Source organism: Manacus vitellinus, unplaced genomic scaffold, assembly GCF_001715985.3.
Source record: "Manacus vitellinus isolate BGI_N305 unplaced genomic scaffold, ASM171598v3 scaffold_14_pilon, whole genome shotgun sequence".
Taxonomy (NCBI): Eukaryota; Metazoa; Chordata; class Aves; order Passeriformes; family Pipridae; genus Manacus; species Manacus vitellinus.
In genome coordinates, this window is record NW_021939063.1 from 16,982,776 (window position 1) to 17,006,155 (window position 23,380).

General features: G+C 40.5%; 1 protein-coding gene across 10 annotated transcripts in view; it reads left to right on the top strand.

Annotated features, from left to right (window-relative positions):
* Positions 1-23,380, top strand: part of DOCK3 (dedicator of cytokinesis 3) — a 131,480-nt gene that overhangs the window by 13,279 nt on the left and 94,821 nt on the right. For all 10 annotated transcript variants that reach the window (XM_029958198.1, XM_029958204.1, XM_029958199.1 and 7 more), the window contains exons 4-6: positions 2,094-2,135; positions 3,524-3,678; positions 23,002-23,083. In XM_029958198.1, coding sequence (XP_029814058.1) covers positions 2,094-2,135; positions 3,524-3,678; positions 23,002-23,083 — 279 coding nt within the window. The remainder of the gene's footprint in view (positions 1-2,093; positions 2,136-3,523; positions 3,679-23,001; positions 23,084-23,380) is intronic.

A 23,380-nucleotide genomic window follows, 5' to 3' on the forward strand; every position in this document is an offset into this window, starting at 1 on the left:
AGACCTCTAAAGAATACACACCATCAGCCACTACCTTTGGAGCCTGACAATCCAACTGTTTATTGGGCTTTTTGGGCCAGTATATTCAGTCTACCCATCCAGGTGTACCTTTACAACATGGGTACAGGAGTGCTGTGGTGAGGGCCTTGCTGAGCAGAGGATAGACAACAGGCAGTAGTCTTCCCTCATCTACTGATCAGGTCATTTTGCACCAGAGGAATCACTTGATCCAGTATGATTTACCCCTGGTAAATCCACATTGGCTACTTTCTGTCACCCTCCCATCCAGGTACCTGAAAATGGCTTCCAGGAGAGCATGTACACTTTGGGCACTTTGCTTTAGCAAGGGTGTGTAAAAGTAACTCAGTCAGTGGTTGTATTGTGATAGCATGGTCCTGAAACACAAAAGCAGAGAGTTAGTGAAATCTAATCTTTTGATTGTGGAAAAATATAAAACCTGATTGTTTTTTTGGCCACTTATTGTTACAGATTTACCTCAGTGTGCACTGTGAGCAGCTGTGTTCACTGAGCAAACTGGAACTCTTCAGACCATGTCTCATATTTATGTTGCTTGAGTTTCTCACCCACTTTTTTACTTGGATTTAAAGATGAATTTTAGTCAAAAGAAGCCAGGACACCTTGAGCAGCTTAAATAACTGGTCTTTTCTGTGCCAGCTGGTTCTGAGTGGTTGCAGGTGCCAGAAGATTCAAGACACAACTCAACCACCTAAACTTAGGGGGTTTCTTGACATTCAGAAGATGATGCAGTAGTTAGACAAACAGTGGAGCTGGAGGTCATTATCTCTTTTACTGACAGTGTGAAAGAGGACATTTTTATAACTGTGAATGTAAACAGGTGTCAAAATATGCCATTTAGAATCAGAGTTGGTTAGTTTGGAAGAGACCTTTAAGATCATTGAGCTCAGCCATTAATCCAGCACTACCAAGGCCACCACTAAACCATGTCCCCATGTCTACACATGTTTTGCATCCCACCAGGGATGGTGACTCCACCAGTGCCCTGGGCAGCCTGTTCCAATGCTTGGCAATGCTTTCAGTGTGGAAATTTCCCCTAATATCCAATCTAGTAGTGAGGGGACCAAAACTGAGCCCAGGATTCAAGGTGTGGCCTCACTGATGTTGGATACAGGGCCCTTCTTGGCAGCCAATCTACTCCTTATGCTACAGTGTAAATGTTGGGTCAGAATAAGGTGTTGGGTTTGTAATAGAAGGGGAGAGAGATGGGCCAAATGAAGAGAATGTTTAATAAGGTGTGGTAGTGTCAATGGTAATATTTCAGTTTAACATGCTGATGTTGAGATGATGAGCAGGGAACAGACATGGCAGAGTCATTAATGATATGTTTTTTTAAAGCTCTCTGAAACCTTTTCAATTTAGATTAGTATTTAAATCTCCCTTTGGAGATTAAATGGGTTCAGTGAGTCTTGCAGTCCATTTTCTGATTATAACATCTCCTTCTAGCATAAAGGGCTCTAAATACAGGATCATCCTCTGAGTTCCCCTTTGGACATGTAGCTCGTTATGCTGATACTTCTTTACAGGTGTTGGCAGCTGAAACTGTAGAGGAGTGTTCAGCCATTTATCAAGATTTCATCTTCTGATTAGAGCAAAAGGTTAAAACAAAGTCTAAAATCCATCTTTCATTCTAGATGTCTGATTTTTTTTTTTTTTAACAAATGCACCTTTTCATAGATATACTGGTAGATGAGGATTAGTGGTGAGGTATCTCCCTCTTTAACAAGAGAACACATGGATTGCACAGTATAGGGTGATGAACTCTTGAGAAATGCTGTTACACTGTTGGAAATTCTTTCTAGCTTGTGACTGCCATTTCCTTTAAAAGTTAAGGTAAACACCCCTGTAAATGGAAGTAGTTAGGCTAAGAAATGGCTTAACTGAGAAAAGCCTTTAGGAAAGCTAGTGGTCTTGTGAGTGATGATATACTGTGAAAAAAGGCCGAGTAAAGTTGGTAATAATTTTAAGTCATATTTTACAATTACTATTTTAATGCTACACAAATATAAATATTACTTCCAAAAAGGTTTAAATTTTACTATTTTGTGTCTCCACAGCATTTGTCAAGTAGACACAGTGTCCAGCAGAGCACGTCACAGGTAAATACCACCCACATTGAAATTTTTTATTGTTTTTACGTGTATGTAAAGGAATGATGGAGATTATTGGGTAAGTCTCTACCCATAGAACGTTTCCTCAGAAGATCCTCAGATATTTAAGTCACTAAGGTCCTTCTTCAAATTCCATTTAGGTCTTTTTTCTTTAGCTCTGACTGTTCTTAAAAGATCATCTTCTGTAGAGAGATCAAAAGCCTCACTCTGCCCACGTGACTCTTCTTTCTACCTGCTGACACGTGGCTTAGTGGCTTCTGCCTCACATACCCTTTCTGTAGTAATGTAATCCATTCCTGGGTGTGGGATCTGCCTTTGATCTGTACAGAAGTCTGTGCTTCCATAGGTGCCTGTCCTTAAAACAATGAGGATTTACTTGGTTTCAATTTAAAATCCAGAACAAAATTCCTTTTAAACCAGTACAAATCTCAAGCTGGAAGGCTGGAAATGTTAAGATTTTCTTTGTTGGTGTGTACCTGTCTAGAGAGCCTCGTGAGCTTAGGATATTCATGCAACTTGTTGATTAAGATCAGCATAAATAGATGCAAAGGGGTATAAAACTAAAAGCATAAATTTGCTTCTAGTTATCCCTCCTTGTTCCTTGGAAGCAGAGCCTGCCTGCCTGGCTCTCCCCTCCTGTCAGGGGGTTGTAGAGAGCGAGAAGGTCCCCCCTCAGCCTCCTTTTCTCCAGGCTGAGCCCCTCCAGCTCCCTCAGCTGCTCCTCATGGGACTTGTGCTCCAGACCCTTCCCCAGCACTGTTGCCTTTCCCTGGACACACTCCAGCCCCTCAGTGTCTCTCTTGCAGTGAGGGGCCCAAAACTGAACCCAGGATTTGGGGTGTGGCCTCACCAGTGCCCAGCACAAGGGGATGGCTACTGCCCTCATCCTCTGGCCACATAAATGACATTTGTAAATGAATTGCAGCTGCTAAAAAGAAATAATGGAATAAATGTTATTTTTAAAAATGCTTTGAAGTCCATCTGCTTTAATGGAAATTCCACTAAAGTCCATCTACTTTAAATGGAAATCATCAGGAACCACCCTAGCAGATCTTATTATAGTTCATTTTCACTACTAGAATAAAGCCAAAATCTGAGAAATAGGATTGACTTGGTTTACTTGATAAAATCAAATTTCAAATGCATAAACCATTTATTTCATATCTACTCGGTTATCCTGGTTTCTCAAACTATTGAAATTATAAGTGGAAAAAAGGGAGGAAGAAAACTTAAGCTGGCACGTGTCTGAGGCAGAATATATTTGAGATTAAACTTGGATGGAGAAAGGAGAGCAGAACCTCAGTTAAGATGATCAGCTGGGTCACGTGTCCTTTGTTTGTGGAGAAGCACAAGTGACTTTCCCTGGTTTTGGTTAGGTGGACACCATCCGTCAGCGCCACGGGGAAGCCTGTCGCATGCCAGTGCCTCACCACTTCTTCCTCAGCCTGAAGAGCTTCACCTACAACACAATTGGAGAGGACACAGATGTCTTTTTCTCTTTGTACGATGTCCGAGAAGGCAAACAGATCAGGTAGGGGTGTGTCAAATAACTGAAAAGCTCCCTAGGGAAACGGTTCTGTACAAAAGATACACACTGGAGAAAAAACCTGTGGTGTGGCTGGATTTTGTTTAGGTTTGTGACTTTGCCTCCACACATTACTGAGGGTCTTGGTGTCTTGTAGCTGCCTTCTTAGGGCTGTTGCTTAAGAGTCACTAATACAGGCAGGGCCAGGCTGTAGGACGGGTTTGAGAGCACTGCTGTGTGCCTGGGTGATGAATTGAGGCTCTTTACCTCTCCTCCACTCCTTGCCTTACAGGCCTGTCACAAAAAAGCTTGTTGTCATCTCTCTGCTGCCATCAGTATAAACTATTCACATTGATCCCCATGTCTGTGCTCGCAGTACATTGAGCTAATTGGTACCAATGTTCACAAACATGAGATGTGCTGGATTTCTCCTTTACAGCTGTGTGTTTTGAAAACAGCAGAATACATAGAAGAGTATTGCAGCATTTATGTTGTGTCTTGGAAATTTAGTAAGTGTGACTTGGTCTGAAGTACAGCATGTCTGTGGGGTGTTCTGAGTTTTGGTTGAGGCATGTCCTGACAGTCAGCACAAACCATATTTGCTGCCGTAGTCAAAACTCTCCCAATTTGCAGCAAATTAGATTTAGAGTTGTTCTAAAGTAAGGGAAGAGCCACAAAATGTTCTTTACTCTCTTCAGAAGAACATTAGTATGTGAATAATGCTCATCCAAGAAAGTTTAGAGCAGAGTGATAACAGTTTTGTAGCTCTTCAGAGTACAGCCCACTGTAAAATTGATCTATATTGGGAAGCTCTGATGACTTGATTACATCTTATAAATATGTCTGCCACTGTTTATTTAAGCAACCTTTAGATTGTCCCATAGAATATTGCAAGAATGCACAATCTGACAGAACACAGTGCTTATTTTACCCTTCAAGTGAGAAACACTTGTTTTGATCATAGAGTATCCTGAGTTGGAAGGGACCCTCAAGGATCATCCAGTCCAACTCCTGGCCCTGCACAGACAACCCAACAATCCCATCCTGTCCCTGAGAGCATTGCCCAAAGTTCCTTGAGCTCTGTCAGCCTTGAGGCTGTGCCCACTGCCCTGGGGAGCCTGTTCAGTGCCCCACCACCCTCTGGGAGAAGAATCTTTTCCTGAGATTCAACCTTATCTTCTGACACAACTCCGGGCCATTCCCTCGGGTCCTGTCACTGGTCACAGAGAGCAGAGATCAGTGCTGTCCCTCTGCTTCCCCTCATGAGGATGTGGAAGGCCTGAGAGATCTCCCCTGAACAGCCCAAGTGCCCTCATCCTCTCCTGTGGTTCCTCTCCACTCATCATCATCCTCGTAGCTCTCCTTTGGACACTCTCCAGTTGATGTAGTTCAGGAGTTCATGCCTATGATTCCTCTATTAAGAGAATTACCAGAAAATAGCTGTTAAAAGAGAAAGGTGAAATTGGCAAACCAAACCAAAAAAATACACTGCATTTATCAGTCTCTACCACAGAGCAGTAAAATAACAAATTATTTAGATGAGGAGAGCTGCAGGGAAGAGGAAGGGACAAGTGGACAAGCTGCTGCCAGCAGAAGTTGCTTTGAAAGGAGATGAATTGTCTTGGGCTGCATTTGCATAGTATGTAAACATTGAATGGAAAGCCTTAAGAAGGGGTTTTGCCTGTGATAAAAAAGTAAAATAATAGTTATAATGAAAAAAAACACAAAGAGTGGTTCAGGCATATTTAAATCTATAAAGTAATGCTTTGATGTGCAAACAGATGTTATTATTTAGCTCTTCGTATTAAGCATCAGTGATCTGCTGCAGTGAAAACAGCATAATTTTTACATTTTCCTACGTCCCAGGGAGTGCTGGGGAAGAAATGCGTAATGAGGCTGAGCTCTGTTTTACAGAAGAAACCAGAAAACAGACACACATTGCTACAAATTTAGAATGATGTTTTTATATCTACTTGAAAAGATTTTCTTTCCTCTCAGGATATAGTACATTAAGGTAAAAAAAAAAGCAAACAACAAGTAAAGCTTCTGCTCACTGCATTCTAAATGGAAGGGACAAATTCACTTCTGAAATGGTTTTGAGGTTGATAAATTGCTTACCCAAACTGCTCCTGCTGGAGGCTGAGTGGCTTTCAGCGTTACTGCTTTGGACATGTGCTAGATTACAAACCTCACTGAACCTGCTGGTGGGAAGAGTTATTTCCCAGTTAGTTAAGTGAGGAATTGGTGACATTTGCAGTCTTTTTCAAGGGCTGAAGTAACAGCAGGTACCAGTTGTGGGTTAGCAATCAGAAGGTTGAAACAAGCAGCTGAAATACAGTTTGAGGTGGTTCTCAGGTTCTGAATACAAATATGTTACTGTGTTTAATGGTTTGTGCTGTCAAAAAAAGGAGGAGCAGACAAAGGATGACAGTGGGGAGCTCTGGGCAGCAAGAATAACAATGCTGCTGTTAGAGGGGTAAGACCTAGAAGTAAAAACAAGGAAAAAGTTACTTAATTTTTAGTCTGAGAGAAATATGAACATTCACATGAATATGCACTTGTAAGTGCATAGAACTTAATGGCTCAGGTCAAAAGGGATTAAAGTTTTTTGTCTTTTTTAAACTGTTTGGGATTCTTTTTTTGGTTACAAAAAAAGTCCCATCTTCTTACATACCAAAGCCATTCGTCTAGCAACATAATCTTTGTTACTAAACTTTTATACCTCAGTTTGTCTGCTGTGTGGAAGTTAGAGGAAAGTAATGTGATAATTGATGCAGTGAGGAAGTAGAGCCCCACTGAGAGGTGTGCCTTGGGATGAATGATCATGGAATGATCCCGTTGATAGTAATGTCAAAAAGGAAGGAATGAAAATGTTGATGTAAAGATGGTGAAACTCCATATGGAGGGTGTCAATAAACATCAAACAAAGATAGGTAGACTGATATGGAGAAAAGAAATTTGAGAGTTGTTGGTTTCTTAACCATACTGTTGAAGAGCACGGAAGCAAATTGTTTTGGTCTGAAGGGATGGGAAAAGACAAACTTGTAGGAAAAAAAATACAATTAGCAAAAGACATCGAGAACCAAAAAAAGAGAATAGTTTTGTAATGCTTTAGCAGCAAAAAAAAAATAAATTACAAAATCAAGAAATAGCTGAAGAGATTAAAGGGGACTTTAAGCCATGAGCAGATGTTTCCAAGATAGCTGGAGTAGTTAATGGCTGTTTTGCCTCAATCTCCCTAAGAAGGTCAACTGCAATCCAATGGCAAATGCGAAAAGTTGCAGAAGAAATAAACTACTTGTTAGCACTGAGAAGCCACAAGACAATAAGTAAAAGTCAACACAGATTTGTCAAGCACAAATCACATCAGAGCCAACTAATTTTGTTCTGTTATATGGGAATGCACCTCCTGCCTCAACTGAAGAGAAGCATTAAACTTGATATGGTACAGAGGGACATACAGGCTGGATGAAACTGCTCTAAAAGAGCTGGAAACTGGTAGAAAAAGTGATCCAGGGCAGTTATTTATGCTGGATGGATGCAGCAAATAAGATATATATTTAAATTTTTTGTCATTTTTTCATCATGATTTTGATGGGTGGAAATAAACTAAATTCAGTAAAGCAGTGAGGTTTGGCTTCCTATGCAAACAACAGCTCTGTTTTCCCAGGAAATGCATGGAATTATGCAGAGCTTAAAAAAAATCACACATTCAAAAGCACAGTATCAGGTTTTCTCTGATAACAGACTTGAAAAGTCCCAAGTGTCATGGAATCACAGAATGGCCTGGGTTGGAAGGGGCCTTTAAGCTCCCCTCGTTCCACCCCCTGCCATGGGCAGGGACACCTCCCACTAGCCCAGGTTGCTCCAAGCCCCATCCAACCTGGCCATGGACACTTCCAGGGATGGGGCAGCCACAGCTGCTCTGGAGGTGCCAGTGCCTCTCCACTGTTAGAATGTCTTCCTAATTTCTTCCTAATATCCAGTCTAAACCTATTCTCTCATTTTTAAGCCATTCCCCCTTGTCCTGTCACTCCAGGCCCCTGTAAATAATCTCTCTTCATCTTTCTTGTAGGCCCCCTTCAGGTACTGCAGGGCTGCAAGTAGGTCACTCTGAAGTATTCTCTTCTCCAGGCTGAACAGTCCCAATTCTCTCAGCCTTTTGAGTATGGAAAAAGATAAATAAATTTTAGTCTTATTTTTCTTTATAGAGTTTATGTTTAAACATGTAGACGTTTTTTTATCTGTCTGTGTCCTAAACCAGTTACCCTACTGTACACCACTGGGATTTAAAAGTTTCTTGTTGTTGAGAAATATCCTCGATTATGGAGAGGGAATAGAACAAAAAAGAAATTCTGATGTGATTGAATTTGAAAGTCTGGGGCCTAATGAGGAATTATGCCTGGAAAAACGGTGCTGTACATATTTCTGCTTGTAACTCCCCCACCTGCTCCTCCTACTTGCTGCGCCTTTCCCAAGTCCATTTTAATAAAGACCTTGTGACTGGAGGTTTTGGAAGATGTGCTGAGTGCCCAGGGTGGTGTTGATAGGGTTGACAGAGAAAGTCCACGTGGGTGTTTCTCATACAGAATATGTTGAGCCTTTTTGTTGAGGGACCAAATGTTCCCTGTGGTGTCTGTACAAGGCATATGTTTGCTGATGGTCCCCTCTCATTAATACATAGTGTTAGGAGAAGATCTCACCTTCTTTCAACTGGTCTGTTCAGTCCAAGTCACCACCACCTGGGGGTTTTTGTGTGTTTGCTTGCTCCTTTGTCCATGGTGCCTTTTCTTTCTGTCATTTTATCTCAGTGTGACGTTCTGGACACTCAGGATGATCCCTTCTGGTGTGTGGACAGTCAAGCAGATGCAGCAGTTGAGCTACCTGGGGGAAATAAGAAGTAGCCTGGGTGTGCAGGGACAGAATAAGAAAAGGGAAAGCTCAGCTGGATTTGAATGTGGAGAGGGAGAGCAAGATACACAGACATGCACACAGGGCTGCTGTTCATTGGCAGCAGGTGGAGGACAAAGGAAAAGGTGGCCCAGATGCTCAGTAGGGCACTGTGTGGTGTGGCACGAGGAAAAGGTAACTAAGAACTGGTGGTTTAACTCATTAATATTTTTAACTAAGTGGCTGGTTTAACTAGTGACTATTTTCAGCTTGAGCAGTTGTGGCAGTAGCAGCAATAGGTAACTATTCATATTTTTAGATGTGGATCCAGAGGAGATTGGCAACTCAGAGGTCACAATGGTAACGAAATGCTCCAGATTTTATGTCATTGATGTTGTGGTTTTGTAAAGTGGGCATTAAAAGACACTGGGGGGCCGTTCTTTGGTTTGCACTGTGCAGTGCTCAAAAGTTGGGTTGGTCCTGATTTGCTGCTCTTGTGCCATCTGCCTTGTAATCAACTTTTCACTCACAGGGCTTACAAGATCATGTCTCTTCAGTGAACACCATAGTGTGCATTATATTTTCTCCTTCCTGCTTTATATCTCTTTTTAATTATTAACATCCCTTATCCCAATATGCCCAATTCCAGTGTCTAGGTAACTATTTTTGCAATATCTTCATGAAGTGATCTTTTTTTTTTTCTTTTTCTTTTGGAAACCAATATTCCTTAGCAGATCTGCAGTATATTGCATTCTTTTGCTTCAGTTAACATATAACAAGATTTCCTAGAAGCCATCACATTAAGAAATTAAATCAAATTAAGAAATTACATATGAATAGGTGGCTCTTAGTCAGTTTTAGAACTGCCTTCTCTTCTACTCTGTGCTGCTGTAGTGCTTCTCTGTATGGTGCTCCCAGCACCTCTTGTTAAGAGCTTGATACAGTTTATTCTGAGAAATATTAAATGTACAGTGTGCCTAAAGAGCCTATGTTATGGACATGCAACCTAAAGCTGGAAAAGTTTAAAGTTAATGAGAATGTACTCTGGAAATGTTATTTAAGGACCCATGAAGGATGGGGAGTACAGTAGAACATACTTCCCACGTGGCCTTATAGAGTCCCAGGAAACATGAGAGAAAGTTTACTTAAGCCAAATGCTAGCAAAAAAACCCACAATTTACCCAAAGAAGGGTGGAAACCATGGGGAATACTTAGTCTGATCCTCACAGTGCATTTTGTGGATCCACATTACTGGAACTTTTTCAGTACTGCAGAAGTTTTTAAGATTGCACCTTATTTTATCCGTAAGTTCTGTCAGGAAAAACGATTGTTAATGGTAAGAATCTGAACTTACCCCACTCAGAAGTGTGGCAAATACTTAAAATTTAGAGTCCTGTTGCATTTTTAGTGTCTGGGTGTTTCTGTGTGTTTTTTGTCAGTAGATTTTGTTTGACAGTTTTGTTTGGCAGCTTTGAGGGAATTTATGTAAGTTGGAGGTGGGGGAAAGGGTTAAGCAGAGAAATAAATGTACCTGCAAATGCAGAACCACATACTCCTTCTGTTTAAGTAGTTCCCAGCTGGACCCTTAAGACTCTTAAAGCATGGGAAATTTCTGGGAATCATAGATGATGATCAGGTTTAGGTGTATATAAATCTGTGTATGGATAACCCATTTCTTGTAGGGCTCAGTGAACTGGGGGAAAGGTGCTGCTCAGTGATTGACCTTGAAAGCTGTGACTGGTTCCTGGCTGGGCAGATTCCCACCCTTTTCCTGGAGGGGTCTCATTTCCATAACGCCTCACTGAGTGCACTGGTACAGAGCACAATATTCTATCCACTGAGTTTTATCATATTTCCTTTTTTTTATAAAAAATTCTGTTTCTCCAGGGCCTAATCAAATAGTTATCTAAGCTTTTCACCTTCCAACATTCTTTTTTTTTTTTGTTTGCCTCTCTCAAACCATTCCTTTCATTTCCTTTTGCAGGCCTTCATTAATAATTCACTGTTAAGTTAAATTTATTTTGTTTTTTTCAGATCTTTATTCTTTCTCTTTGCTGTCAGTATAAGAGAAACATCCACATGGAATTAGTATAATTTCGTCCTCTGATTATAATTTAAAATAATTTTATTTCAAAAATAAAATGCTTGTTTTTTTAAGGAGGAAGAGAAAGAAAAAAGAGAGTAATGGAATTAAAATCATTCAAGAGAGTAAATTTGTGGGAGTGTGAAGCACTGCAATGAGAGGAGTGTAGGGAAGGCACAGTAACAGTGTAGTAATAATTTGAGTTGTTATTAGCTTGGACTGATTAGCATTTCACACCTTTTTTCTTTTTTTAATCTATACTAAATTGTGCCTTTGGGCTGTATCTAAATGGTGTTATGCTGTGTAACTGCAGCCTTACACAGTGAACACATAACATGTTGTTATACTTTTTTCTTATTGCTTAAGACATAAATGTAGACATGACTGGAGGTAATGGCCCAGACTTTGAGGGTATGATTTGCTAACAAGGGATGTTTACTCTTATGGAAAATACCTGTCCAAAATTTTGTCTTGAAATACTGTGTGCTGCCAGAATATACATCCTCCTTTTACACTGTAAGTTGATGTCCTCATATGCATCATAAGCCTAAATCATTTGCACTTTAAGGTAAGGAAAGACACAGGAAATGCTCATACAAAAACCAGTCAAAAGGTATGGGGGGGAAAACAAGGAATTACGAAATATGTATTTTTATAAACCAAACATCTGCCTCAACCTCTCCCTCCTTAAAACAAGCAAATAAGCCCAAAGATATATTAACATAAGTAGTGTGTCTGTGTTATATAGTAGACAAGACTGAATTATTGTAATGATCCCATCTGCTCTTAAAATTAATCTGTTAGATAGAAGTCTGTCCTACTGTATTCTGTCAGCTGGTGGTTTCGCAGCAGCATCATAATGGAAGCTGATCTTGACTGGAGATTGCAATTAGGAAAAGATATATTGACAGAGTATTTTCCTTCTGAAGATTCCACCAGAATTCCAAACTTCCCCCTGTCCCTCTCTGTCTGGGGCAGTAAGACACAGAGCAGAGAAATGTGTCTGCTCTGAAGCAGGACTTTGTCCTTCAGTGGTTAATGTATAACTGCTTGGAGCTTTTCTAATGCAAATCAACATTTATTGGTTTGGTTGCATTATGGAGAAAGTCCTTGTTCCTGTAAAAAGCAAAATTTTCTCAAGTTCATGAAGCAGCTTCATTGCCTCATTCTTTTCTCACACTGCTTTGATCCTTTACCTCAGAGTACGTGGAGGTATCAGCAAGGTTAACATCTAGCCCTTAATAAAACAGCTCATTGTGTTTCATTGAGGTGCCTTTTCACATTCTTTTCCTCCCCACTGAAGGATAAAATGTTAATCCCTTTTTTCTCAGCAGATGGCTAGGTAAAACACGTGCAGAAATGTGAGAAAACTGAGACCCACAGTGATTGCAAAATACTAGAGCTGTAGGAGCCTGTCTTCTGCCCAGCTGGCCAGCACTGCAGTACAGGGCTAGGATTTAGGGCTTTGGAAGCATCTATTTCTGTGTTAAAATGGAAAAGCCATGGTCAAAGTGAGGAAAAAACACAAGCTTCCTCTTTAATGCTGTTGCTAATAGTTGATATGGAAAGATGTTTCATGTGGAAATGTACTCGGTTTGTGGGTGGATGTTGGGGAGAATGTGAGCAGTACAGTCTGTCCCAAATCTTCTGCCTTAAGAATTTAGCACCATTGACAAAGCAGTCCTCAGGAGAGAAACATGATCTGGAAACATAATTATGGACTGAAAAAACACTCTTGATGAACATCATGGTAGTTGGATTCGGCTACTCTTAAGTCATCTGGCATGAAATTATCTGCCCCTATTTTTCAAGGCTGAGTCAATAAATATTCAGTGGCAATGTTTTGCTGTTAATACTGTTCTGCAGTGGGGTGTGGTGATAACTAGCAGAGGCAATGTAGGTAGTGATTTCCAGTTTGTAACTCATCTCCAGATCTTGAGATACTTTCCAACCAAATTCTTTTCCCTGTTAAAAATTAGCAGACAAATACGTAAAAAGTTTAAGATGTTAAAGGGGAAAAAATGTTGGAGAACAACATCATCAATTTAAATGTCTCCTTGGCCTTGTAAACAGGTTAACTTTCAGGGCATGATCAAACTGGCTTTGGTTTTAGCAGTGTGTGAGTGTGTTAGAAAAGGAAGAGTTTCCTCAAGCTGCTGCTCACTTGTACAGTCTGGTCCTGTAGAAGTCACAATACTGCATTTGGTGGTGGTGGGAGGCTGTAAAAAGAATGAAATGCACCATTTTGAAACACTGGAGTTAGAAATGATGAATTTGTAAGGGATTTGATTTTCACTCTTTCTGCAGTAGGAGTTGTCTCTGACACAGTATTCCCAATTCAGACATCAGAGTACAAATCTGTACCAAGTTGCCAAAGGTTACCTTGACAAATTTGACAGGAATCCCTCATCTCTGTATTTGGTGATGGTCATTAGCTCCATGGTTCTCATCATCATTTAGTCATATTTTCTTCACTTTTAAACTCTCAATAGAAATGTGTATCAGCTGCTCAAAAATGTTATCAGGAAAAGTGTAGCTAAAATTACATCACTGAATCATAGGATCAACCAGGTTGGAAAAGACCTGTGAGATCATCAAGTCCAACCCTTGATCCAACCCCACTGTGGTTCCCAGCCCATGGCACTGGTGCCACATCCAGTCTCATCTGAAAAACCTCCAGGAACGGTGACTCCACCACCTCCCTGGGCAGCCCATTCCAATGCCTGATCACCCTCTCTGTAAAGAATTTCTTCCTAATATCCAACCTAAACCTCCCCTGGCACAGCTTAAGCCCATGCCCTCTTGTCTTTCTGAAAGTTGCCAGGGAGAAGAGACCAACCCCACCTGGCTACAACCTCCTGTCAGGGAGTTGTAGAGAGTGATGAGGTCTCCCCTGAGCCTCCTCTTTCTAGGCTGAACAGCCCCAGCTCCCTCAGCCTCCCCTTACAGCTCTTGTGCTCCAGTCCCTTCCCCAGCCTTGTTACTCTTCTCTGGACCTGCTCCAGCCCCTCCATGTCCTTCCTGAGCTGAGGGCCCAGAACTGGACACAGCACTCCAGGGGTGGCCTCACCAGCGCTGAGTCCAGGGGCAGAATCACTTCCCTGGACCTGTTGGCCACCCTGTTCCTGAGCCAGGCCAGGATCCATTGGCCTTCTTGGCCATCTGGGCACAGTGCTGGCTCAGTGTGCTCATCATGCTTACACATCATCTTGAATAATTTTCTTGTAACAGTTCCTGATGTAGACAATTACCACCACATTTCAAACACTGAGCAAACTTCAGGAAAGGCGATGGCAAATTGTCCACAAGTCCTGTCTTAGTAGGGGTTTGAGTTCACCTCAAAGCTCTGATGTGCAGGATCAGGATCCTTAATGGGAGAAGACCTGCACAGAGCAACCCTACCTGCCCCAACCCAGAGCTGTAGAACTTGCACACATTGTAGACCCCAGATGCTGCTTGGGTAGAGGGAGATGTAGCAGCTGAGAATGAAGAGAGGGGACAGGTGGAGAATAAACTGGAATATCAGCATTAATAAGGTCAGAAGATGGAAGATGGGGCCACTGGGTAGATGAGTCTGGTTGAAGTTGAATAGCTGCAAAAGAAATTTTTAGTTAATGTGGAAAGATCCACATTAAAAACTGTGTCAGACGAGCCTGACTGCATTCTCTCCCAGGGCATGGAACTGACCTGAAGATCCTTTTTTCTATATTGTTTCTCTCTCAGGTAATGGCTCTGGGAGTGCTGTGACAGTGTGTGGGTATTTATCCCCAGTTAATTGCTTTAAAATATTATCATGCTCCACTACTGCCAGTTGCTATGTAAGGAAGCAGAAAATTATATTTTGCTTTTATTGTGCAATTATGTGCTAAATTTTCCTTTTGTTATGTTTTTAATAGCATAGCTATTTTAAATTAAAAAAGTTATCTCATTCATTGTCAGTATAATGATTTGTCTGCTGGGAAAAAATAACTTTGTATCACTCATAATTATTTCTTTAATATTCAGAGAATTTTCCTAAGGATTAGGCTTACCAACTAATGAGTTTTTTCTTCTGCTTAGTCACGAAAAAAATCTTTCAAGTTTTACCTCTTCTAGCAATCTGATCTGTTGGAATAGCTAATCCTCCATCAGTTCCTCCTGTGCTTTAGTTTAATGTGTTCTTAGGATTTCAAGGAAAGTATATTTCTGAGTTTTGTGCAACAGATAATTCATAGCAGTAGTAACAACAGTAGCATCAGTTTTTCATCCTGATCAAGATGAACTTCCTCAAAAACTAAGCAAACACTAAGGAATATTGTTATCACAGCAGTGCCTTGTTCTGGTCGCTCCAGATAACATGGGAAATATGTGGGGCTCTGAAGTTTGCTGCACACACACAGCTGGGGACAAAGAGTCTTTCTGATAGAGTGTGTAACTTCTAGAAAATGCAAGTTTGATCATCACTGAAGACTTAAAACCTATGGAGTATTTTATAGGGGGTCTTTTGTGTGTAGATTTTCAGAATAGGATGCAGGAGGAGTAACGTGTCATTTTCTCTGCCAGGTGCTTCAGTGACTTTCATTCCCTCATCTCTCTGAAATCTGCATTTGCTTGGTTTGCCTATTTATCCCCTGTCCTGTTAGTAGGATATGGAAGAGAAATGGTTACTGTCTGGGTTTGTATATGAAAACTCCTGTAAGAGATGTAAGTGGTTTTATTAGAGATGTTAATTCTTTCCTATAAAATTACGATTTTTTTCTTTTCCTATGAAATTACTAACATGAAGCTATTATAAAAAAGGAGCTTTTGCAAAAATATCCATCTTATCTTGTATCTCTCACCACCATCACCCTCCTTCCCCCAAAAGAGGGATCAATAGGTAGGGATACAGAATTTTCTACAGAGGTGTGTTGATTTTTTTGGTTGTTAGCAGGAAGAAATCAATTAGTTGCAGGCAGTTGAACTACTTCTTCCCTTTTCCTGCCCAGAAAGGATGACCATGTGTCATGAACAGGTACAGCTGGAAGAGATTTTTGTCTGGAATGGCAGGGGACAAATACACGTTGTCAAAATGTTTCAGTGAACTCCACAGCTCAGAAAAAGCAGTTACAGGTAATTTTCTGTCTGTAGGAAGGCCTAGTGTAAGGAACACTATTCATTATACTTGAGCTCTTTCTGTGGCAAAATTCCCTGTTAAACCCAGTTCTGTGTCTCTGAGAGAAGTTGTCATGTGCAAAGCCAAGTGACAGGGATATGTGGGTTGTGGAGCAAGAATTAAATACAACAGCTGCTGTATTAGCCCTCAGAACCATTAGATCCTCCCAGGTTGGAGATGGTGATAAAATACTTATTCTACAAAATACCTGTAATCCAACATTAGAAGTCTTCTCTACAAAGCTTTTCTCTCCTGCCACCTGGCAGGTCAGTCTGCCCTGCTTTTCATTAGTTAAAGTCACGGGCATTGGCAGGCACTGAGGAATCTCAACAGATGACTGAAGTCTCTCTTTTTTTCTGAAAATAGAAACCTTTTCTAGCTAATTGAGAGGATTCCACTCAAGAACACAAATATGCACCTTTCATGATGGGAATAACAGAAAAACCCTAATGACAGTGTCAAATGTTCAAGTGTGTCAGAGTCATGAGAACCCAAGGAGAATGTAATTGGTTCTTGGCTACCTTTCTCCTGCAAGCCCCAGTAATGCTTTAACATTGTGGTGGCTTTCCCTTAAATGTGGTAGAGAGAAATGACAGGTAGTTATTTTCACTATTTTCTGTTTCTATGGAAACCCAGTGTTTGCAGTAACAGTCTTACTGTAAGCTCTGTAATCCTCCCCCGGGGCTTCCAGCCAATGTGGTAATTTAATAATTCATGAGCATTAAGCCTGAATTTGCTGGGAAGCAAACTGTGTTGCTTGGAGCCGTTTTTTCAGGGCCAGGTTCATTTCCCTCACAGATTTTGTGTTCTTTTCTCTAAGATGTCTTTATAAAATACACTCCATAAACCAAAGCAGTGTACTTTGCTTCGCTTGTTTGTGAATCTGGGGTTACTGCAGATCTGCTGGATAAGGCAGCTCAGGAAAGAACTCCCCTCCCTCCCCCCACAAAAAGAAAAGAGGGGGAAAAACAAACACGCTCCATGAGCACTTGCCTGAAAATGAAGATTTTTAAACAGTCCATGAGTCATTGTTGAGACACTGAGCAAACTGAAAGTTCAGCAGAGGTGATCCCTCTGTCTCCAGGGCTCAGCAGTGACCGCTGTGGATGATGGATTGCTCAAACACTGCTGTGCCCTGGGATCCAGAACACACTGTTGGTTTACACTGTAAATGGGAATGGAGTTCTTCACAGACACAGGATCATTCTGTACATATGCTTTGGCTTGCTCTCACACTCACACTGAGAATGAAGACTCATTCTGTGGAGCTCTGGGAGATTTTATTATTAGGTCATTCTTACAGCAGCTGTAAGGACCTAGATTTTTTCCAAGAGGATGAGCAGAAATTAGCAACTCTGAAAGATGATCATGATAAACTGGAAAAGCTTTTTACAGAGGAAGATCAACCTGGTCTTAATGAGAATGGGAAATGACTGAAATATTGATATACATGCATGCTTTCTTCCTGACCATGAGACCATGTTCATGAAATAAAAGTTCAGAAGGCCTGATGTGAACCCTGTGTCCTGTTCAGAAAGTTTCTGCAGGTGCTCTCCAAAGCATCAGGCTGCGATGCTGTCCTGGAGTGACCATTACCATTGCTGAGCATAGTGATGTTCTTGCAGTTGACAAACATGAGAGAGATTGTGGCAAATGAAATGAAAATAATTTTTTTTCTTGTGTAAAGTTGTACAAGCAAATATAAGAAGCTTCATTATTGTTAGTGTTACCTGTACTGCAGGATGCACCTTGACTGCAGAGCTATGGCAGCACGGCCGGGTTTTCTCTCTGGCTCCACACAGGCTGTTGGAGAACAGTAATTGCTTCCTGGAAAACTGGCTAATGCTGCTGTCCTGGGGCTTGAAAACTTGTGCTGTGCTGGGTCAGGGTACCTCCTCTCTGATGCTGGAACAGCTTCTCAGATTAATCCATGCAAATATTAGCTGGGCCACACTGGAAGATTTAGACACAGTAGTTCAGTTTTCTCTTTCCCTCCCACCAAACCCCAGGGATCTCTTCCATGGTGTTTCTCTCCTAACTTACAAATATTTTGAAACAAGCTCCCTTTTGCAGCTTTAAGAAAAGACTTTGATCATATTCCTAATGTAATTCCATTCACCTGGTCAACGTACTGTCCTTGTAGAGCTTGTACCACACGGTGGTAGGAAGAATGCAGGATTTCATGGCTCTGATGAAGTGAACTGCCCAAAACGTGGTGTGCACAGCATGACTGGGATATTCTGAAGGCAAATGTTGGCAAGGTTTCTATTGCCATAGAGAGTGATGAGCTCATCCCAGGCTCCATCCTGAATGGCCTGGGCTTGCAGTTTGTAGAGTTTATTCTCGAGATTAATCCGGGACGAAAAATGGTGCTTTTGCAGTAACATCCTAAAATGTTTATGATGCTCAAATGCCAACTCAAATTTTATTCTAGAATTATTATCAGGCATATTAGCATTCATTAAAAGAAGAGACTAGAGTTTGGGGTTTTTTGCAGTGGGAGGAGAGGAGAAATTAAATAGTATCATGCTTATCACCATTTCTTAACTGATAGGGCTGAAAGGAGGTGAACTGTGCTGGCTCTGCAGGTCTTTGTAGCTTATTCCTGCCAGCTTCTCTGACAGCATGTTCAGATTTTTATTTTGTGTGCAGGTAGTTTTTTACCTGGAAGACACTGAAAGAAGATCAAAGTCTAAAATACGAGTTGTTATATGATCTTCTCCTCTACCATATGACCCTTTTCCCTGTGCACTTCTACATGTGTCATGGGACCGATATGTATTTTAAAATAACCTTTATTCTTAGATGGGATTGGCCAAATGTTGGGTTCTGCAAACCCAGTTAAATACAGCTTCTGAGAACGGACTGAGGTATTTGTAATAATGTTGGATTTTTTTCAATGTTCTCCCAGTTTTCTTTGGAAATAGGAAGCACTGAGGAAGAGAAGAAAAACGAGGGAACATATTTGTACCATTTCCCTTTCAGTGGCATATTGGAATAGAGAGAGTGAAGGAGGTATTTATTTCTGGGAGAAATGTCTGCTGAACCATAATTTAAGGCGAGGGGAGGGTACAAGATATCTCCTTCTGCTTAAGGAGATTGAAGCCCTAATGTGTTGCTGTTCCTGCTTCAGAAAACCAATCTCCTGGACTTTGTTAAAGAATTAATTTTTTTTAATCTGTTCTTTATCACTAGTTTCCAATTCAAACAGCAAATTGATTTGCAGACTCTCTCCAGACTAGCACTGCTTTGGCATTATCCATCTATTAATGCTGTGCCTACGTTCATAAATTGATGCTCAGTCAGGATTTTTGCCTTTCAACACCCCCAGTAATTAAACCTGTCCCTGAGTTAATGCAAGGCCTCGCCAATCCATCCCGAGCTCTTTGCCAGCTCTGTCCTTCAGTTGTCATCTTTGCATGTTATGCAAAAAATCCCAACAACAAAAACTCCCCATGGGCAAAATGCCACTGCTGCTCACCCAACAGTAAATTTTGTCCCTGTTTGCCTCCTCTTTCATGCTGAAAACGTAATGTCCCAAACCATTGATGGCTTCCTTCCTTTTTGCAGAGACAGATGCCAGTTCAGGATGGTCCTGCTTTTCAGTCAGTTCAGGGCAGCCAAGAAGTGAGACACTACACTCCTTTCATTCTTCCTCCTTTTCAAGTGAATGAACAAGAAGCTGTTTGACTTTGCTCGGCAGAGCAATGGTTCCTAGATTTGAGTAGCTCTAGCAATTACTAATCATGAGAGTGATTGGAAACCCGGCCTGACTGCTGCACAAGAGGTGGTTTCACTGTGATGTGAGTTAGCACAGGAGGAGATGGTGCAATTAGAGTAATTGAAGGTTGCTTACAGCACATAGGAGCAAAGGAATAAATGAGCTTTTGTTTAAGATGCTGCTACTACTGTGGCACATCTTCAATCTGAACCCAGCAAGGTAAAATGTTAATTCTTTTCTCTGCTGTGATGCGTTTATCTCTGATTTTATGCAAGGTAAATGATTTCAGTGTATTTCCAGAATAGCTGAAAATTAATATTTATTGGGTTGTTGGCTTTTTAGATTTGTTTTTTTTTTGGTTGGTTGGTTGGTTTTGATTTTGGGGGGGTTTTTTGATAGTAGTAGGATCAGACAGTCAGATTTCATCTTGGAACCTCCCCATACTTAAATTCCACCAGTCATTTGGCATTTATAACTACTGGGGTTTTTTAATTAATTTCCATATGGAGTTTATTCCCATTTGATATTTTGGTCTCACTAAACTGGACTTTAATTTAATCTAGATTCTATGCATGCTCTTGTCCTTGTGCAGAAGATAAGCTTGAGGAAAAGGCACACTGAAGATTGAACTCTTTCAAAGGACAGAGCTCCCAAAATAAGAAATTAAATTACTGAATTTCCATTAAGTTTCTTGACCCTAAATGTGTGTATTTTTGTCTAAAAATAGAGCTGTAGTGACAGATGAAGGCAGTGGATCTTCAGGTCATTGAAAACAGGGTTATTCTTCCAGATTTGCTTTGACACAGAAATGAATTTGCAGTTGTAAAAGGGGAAGCAGGTGACTCACTATAACTAGTTCATAATATGGGTCACCAGTGTTAAAACACTGCAGTCCCATTCCAGGGATACAAACATCAGCAGCACCAGTGAGATCCTAGTGGAATAGTCAGGGTAGTTTCTGTAAACTGTCCTTGATCAGTGGTACCAAAGATGAGAGAAATGCCAGAGATGGGGGACAAAACTGCAAGTTTGGGAGAAGTGACCTGCCAGGAAAGGCAGGAGAACTGGAGGTGGCTTGGACAAATGACTCTCTGTGTTCCCCTGGTCTCAAATGCTGTGGATAGCTCAAAGCCCCCTTAATTATTTAATGGTACAAGCTCAAGAGGACTCAAGGAAGGACTGGAAATTAAAGGAAGGAATTCGAAGGTTGTTACTGAAGTAGTGCTGGAATAAGGGAACAGTTGATCAGCAGGCAGGTAGGAATGACCTGCTTCATTTCTTGAAAAGCACTGGATTATGGGGACAGGAACCAGATTTTTCTCTATGGCTCTAACAAGGAGAAGATGAATTGCAAACTTGAAAATATTTCCACTTATTAATGGAATACAACCCTGCAAGTGAGTCTCCAGAATATCCCTCTTTGGATGTTTTGAAAGCAGACTAAGCAATACAACATTTGGTAATGAATGAAATATATATATAGACACCTCATCTCAAAGACTTGGCACTCCTTTATCTGCCATTGTCTGAGGGACAGCCTGCACAGCCTTTTGTGGCAGACAAATCTTTTGTGGTATTCAGCTTCTGTAGGAAAATGAAATGCTTATTAGTGCTGAAATAATTAAAGAAAAACCTGTGTTGAAAGTTCAAAAATATATCTTACTGGAAATTTAAAATAGAATATGTAATATTGTTATTGAATTATGTATTAGGTAGAGGTAACTATGAAGAAGTAAAACTGTTGTTGTAATGTACTGAAGTTGTAATATTACCCTGCTCTCCACTTAACACATCACAGAATTCTTACTAAAAGATTTGATTATACCATGTCATTAAAGCATTTGCTAAAACATTCTTAACTTACTAATTGACGTCTCAAAGCAGTTGTAGGTAGAGAATCGTCAAATATCTGTTTCTGTTGGATTTCTTTGTATCATTTCAGCAATCTCTGAGGTTATAAGAATTGGTGGCAAATTAGTTAAAATTATAACTGAATGGGGTTGGGGGATACTTGGAGATTGGGGTTATAGTGAATAACAGGGAGAGCAAAAGAGCCAGAGAGGATGATCTGGGTTGCTGAGCATGATAAACTCACACAATAATCGTGCCGAGGTTATAACGAGCTGTGCGAGTCGTGCTTGCAGAGCCATTCCAACAAAAGCAACAGTTCTGAAAATATGTCAGCCTTTACAATGGACAGGTTGCATGAGCTGGAGTAAAAAGGCCAATTTGTGATGTCTGATACATTCCAGTCAGGATGAGTAGGGACTTGGCTTCGTGTGTGTGGAATACACAGATGTGTGTGTTGGTATTTGTGGTGTGGGTGGTGCCAGTACCAGACTGTTACAATCCTACATTTTTAGAACTGTTCATGAAATGCTGTTGAAAAATTGCACCATGGGTAAGTTCTATAAAACAATTCCAGCACTTTTTCTTGAATTTCTTAACAGTGTTAAGTTACTTACTTGTTTGAGGGGCTGTCAGTGCCACCCTGTAAGAAATGAGCTTTTCTAAAGGGCTCTTTAACATACAGAAGAAAGAGTAACAAAAAGCACTGGCTGCACACTGAAATCAGGCAGTGATTAATCCATGTGGATTAACAGTAGGGATGAGTGGCCTTTGGGAGCAAACTGCCAAAGTGTCTACACTGTGTTTTCATATTTTTAAGGCCAACAGTACTGGAAAATGTGTCAGATAAAGGTTGATGGAGTTGATACAGTCATACTGGATAGAATGGAAAGGACCTGTGAGATAATGGAACTGTAGCTGGAAGATCTAATGATGTGCTGTCGTTTTATTTCTGTGAAAATCTAGGATGAAAATTCTGGTCCAGAAAATCTAGGAAGAAAATACTTGGTGTGGTCTTGCACCCTTGTGAAAAAATTACTCATCAAACTCTTTTTTACACATAAATTCTCTGTCTTTAGAAATAATATGAATGTTCATGTCTTACCATCCATAGTAAGGAGTGTTCATTTTGCAGTCTGGCTATACATGCTGGTTTTATTCATAGAAGGGCTGATTAATTTGACTGATAAGAGTTGTATCAATTGAATCCTAATGTATTTGAATTAGGATATTGCCTCTATAAATACTGTGTGTTAGAGGAGATTGCTTAATTGGTATTCTTGTTACTTTTAGTTTTGAGTGGATTTTAATGAACTCAGTTTTACCAAAGGCCCTCAGCAAGTTTGCCTTAGCCTTTGCCTGGAGGAGTTGTAATGTGCTCAGATTCTGTGCTTCTTATATTCACATTAAAATAATGTTATTGCATCATGAATATGCATCAACACAATGTTTTCACAAGCAGAGTACTTACTATTAAAAGTCTTCTGTGCTACTCCATGTAACTTGAGGAAGATCAGTGAGTACTGTTTCATACACGTTGGAATTATAATAACCACTGCAGCTTGTTTTTAATAAAACCCATACCTACCTGCATTTTTCTGTTGAAATGTGTACCTGAAACACTTATATTTTTTAATGTTATTTGTTTTTCAGTGAGAGGTTTATGGTGAGGTTAAACAAGAATGGAGGCCCCAGGAACCCGGAGAAGATCGATCGAATGTGTGCTCTGTTCACAGTACGTGTCTATTCCCTTCCTTCTGCCCTTCCAGGAGTGTACTTGGAGATCACTCACCCTGAGGGGGGAAAAACAATTCTTCCCTTCCAATATATTGAGCAGAACAGAAGCTGTTTCTAAGTTTTGTTATGGTTGTGACTAAATGTTAACATAGAAAATGAATGTACTTCTAAATTATTTTTATGGCTAAGTAAATAATCCAAAGTACTTCCTTTGAAGTGCATCTTTTCCTGCTCATAGTGTGAAATTTTTAATATTTTCATTGCATGTGCTGTGCTCTTAGATATCAGGGCACAG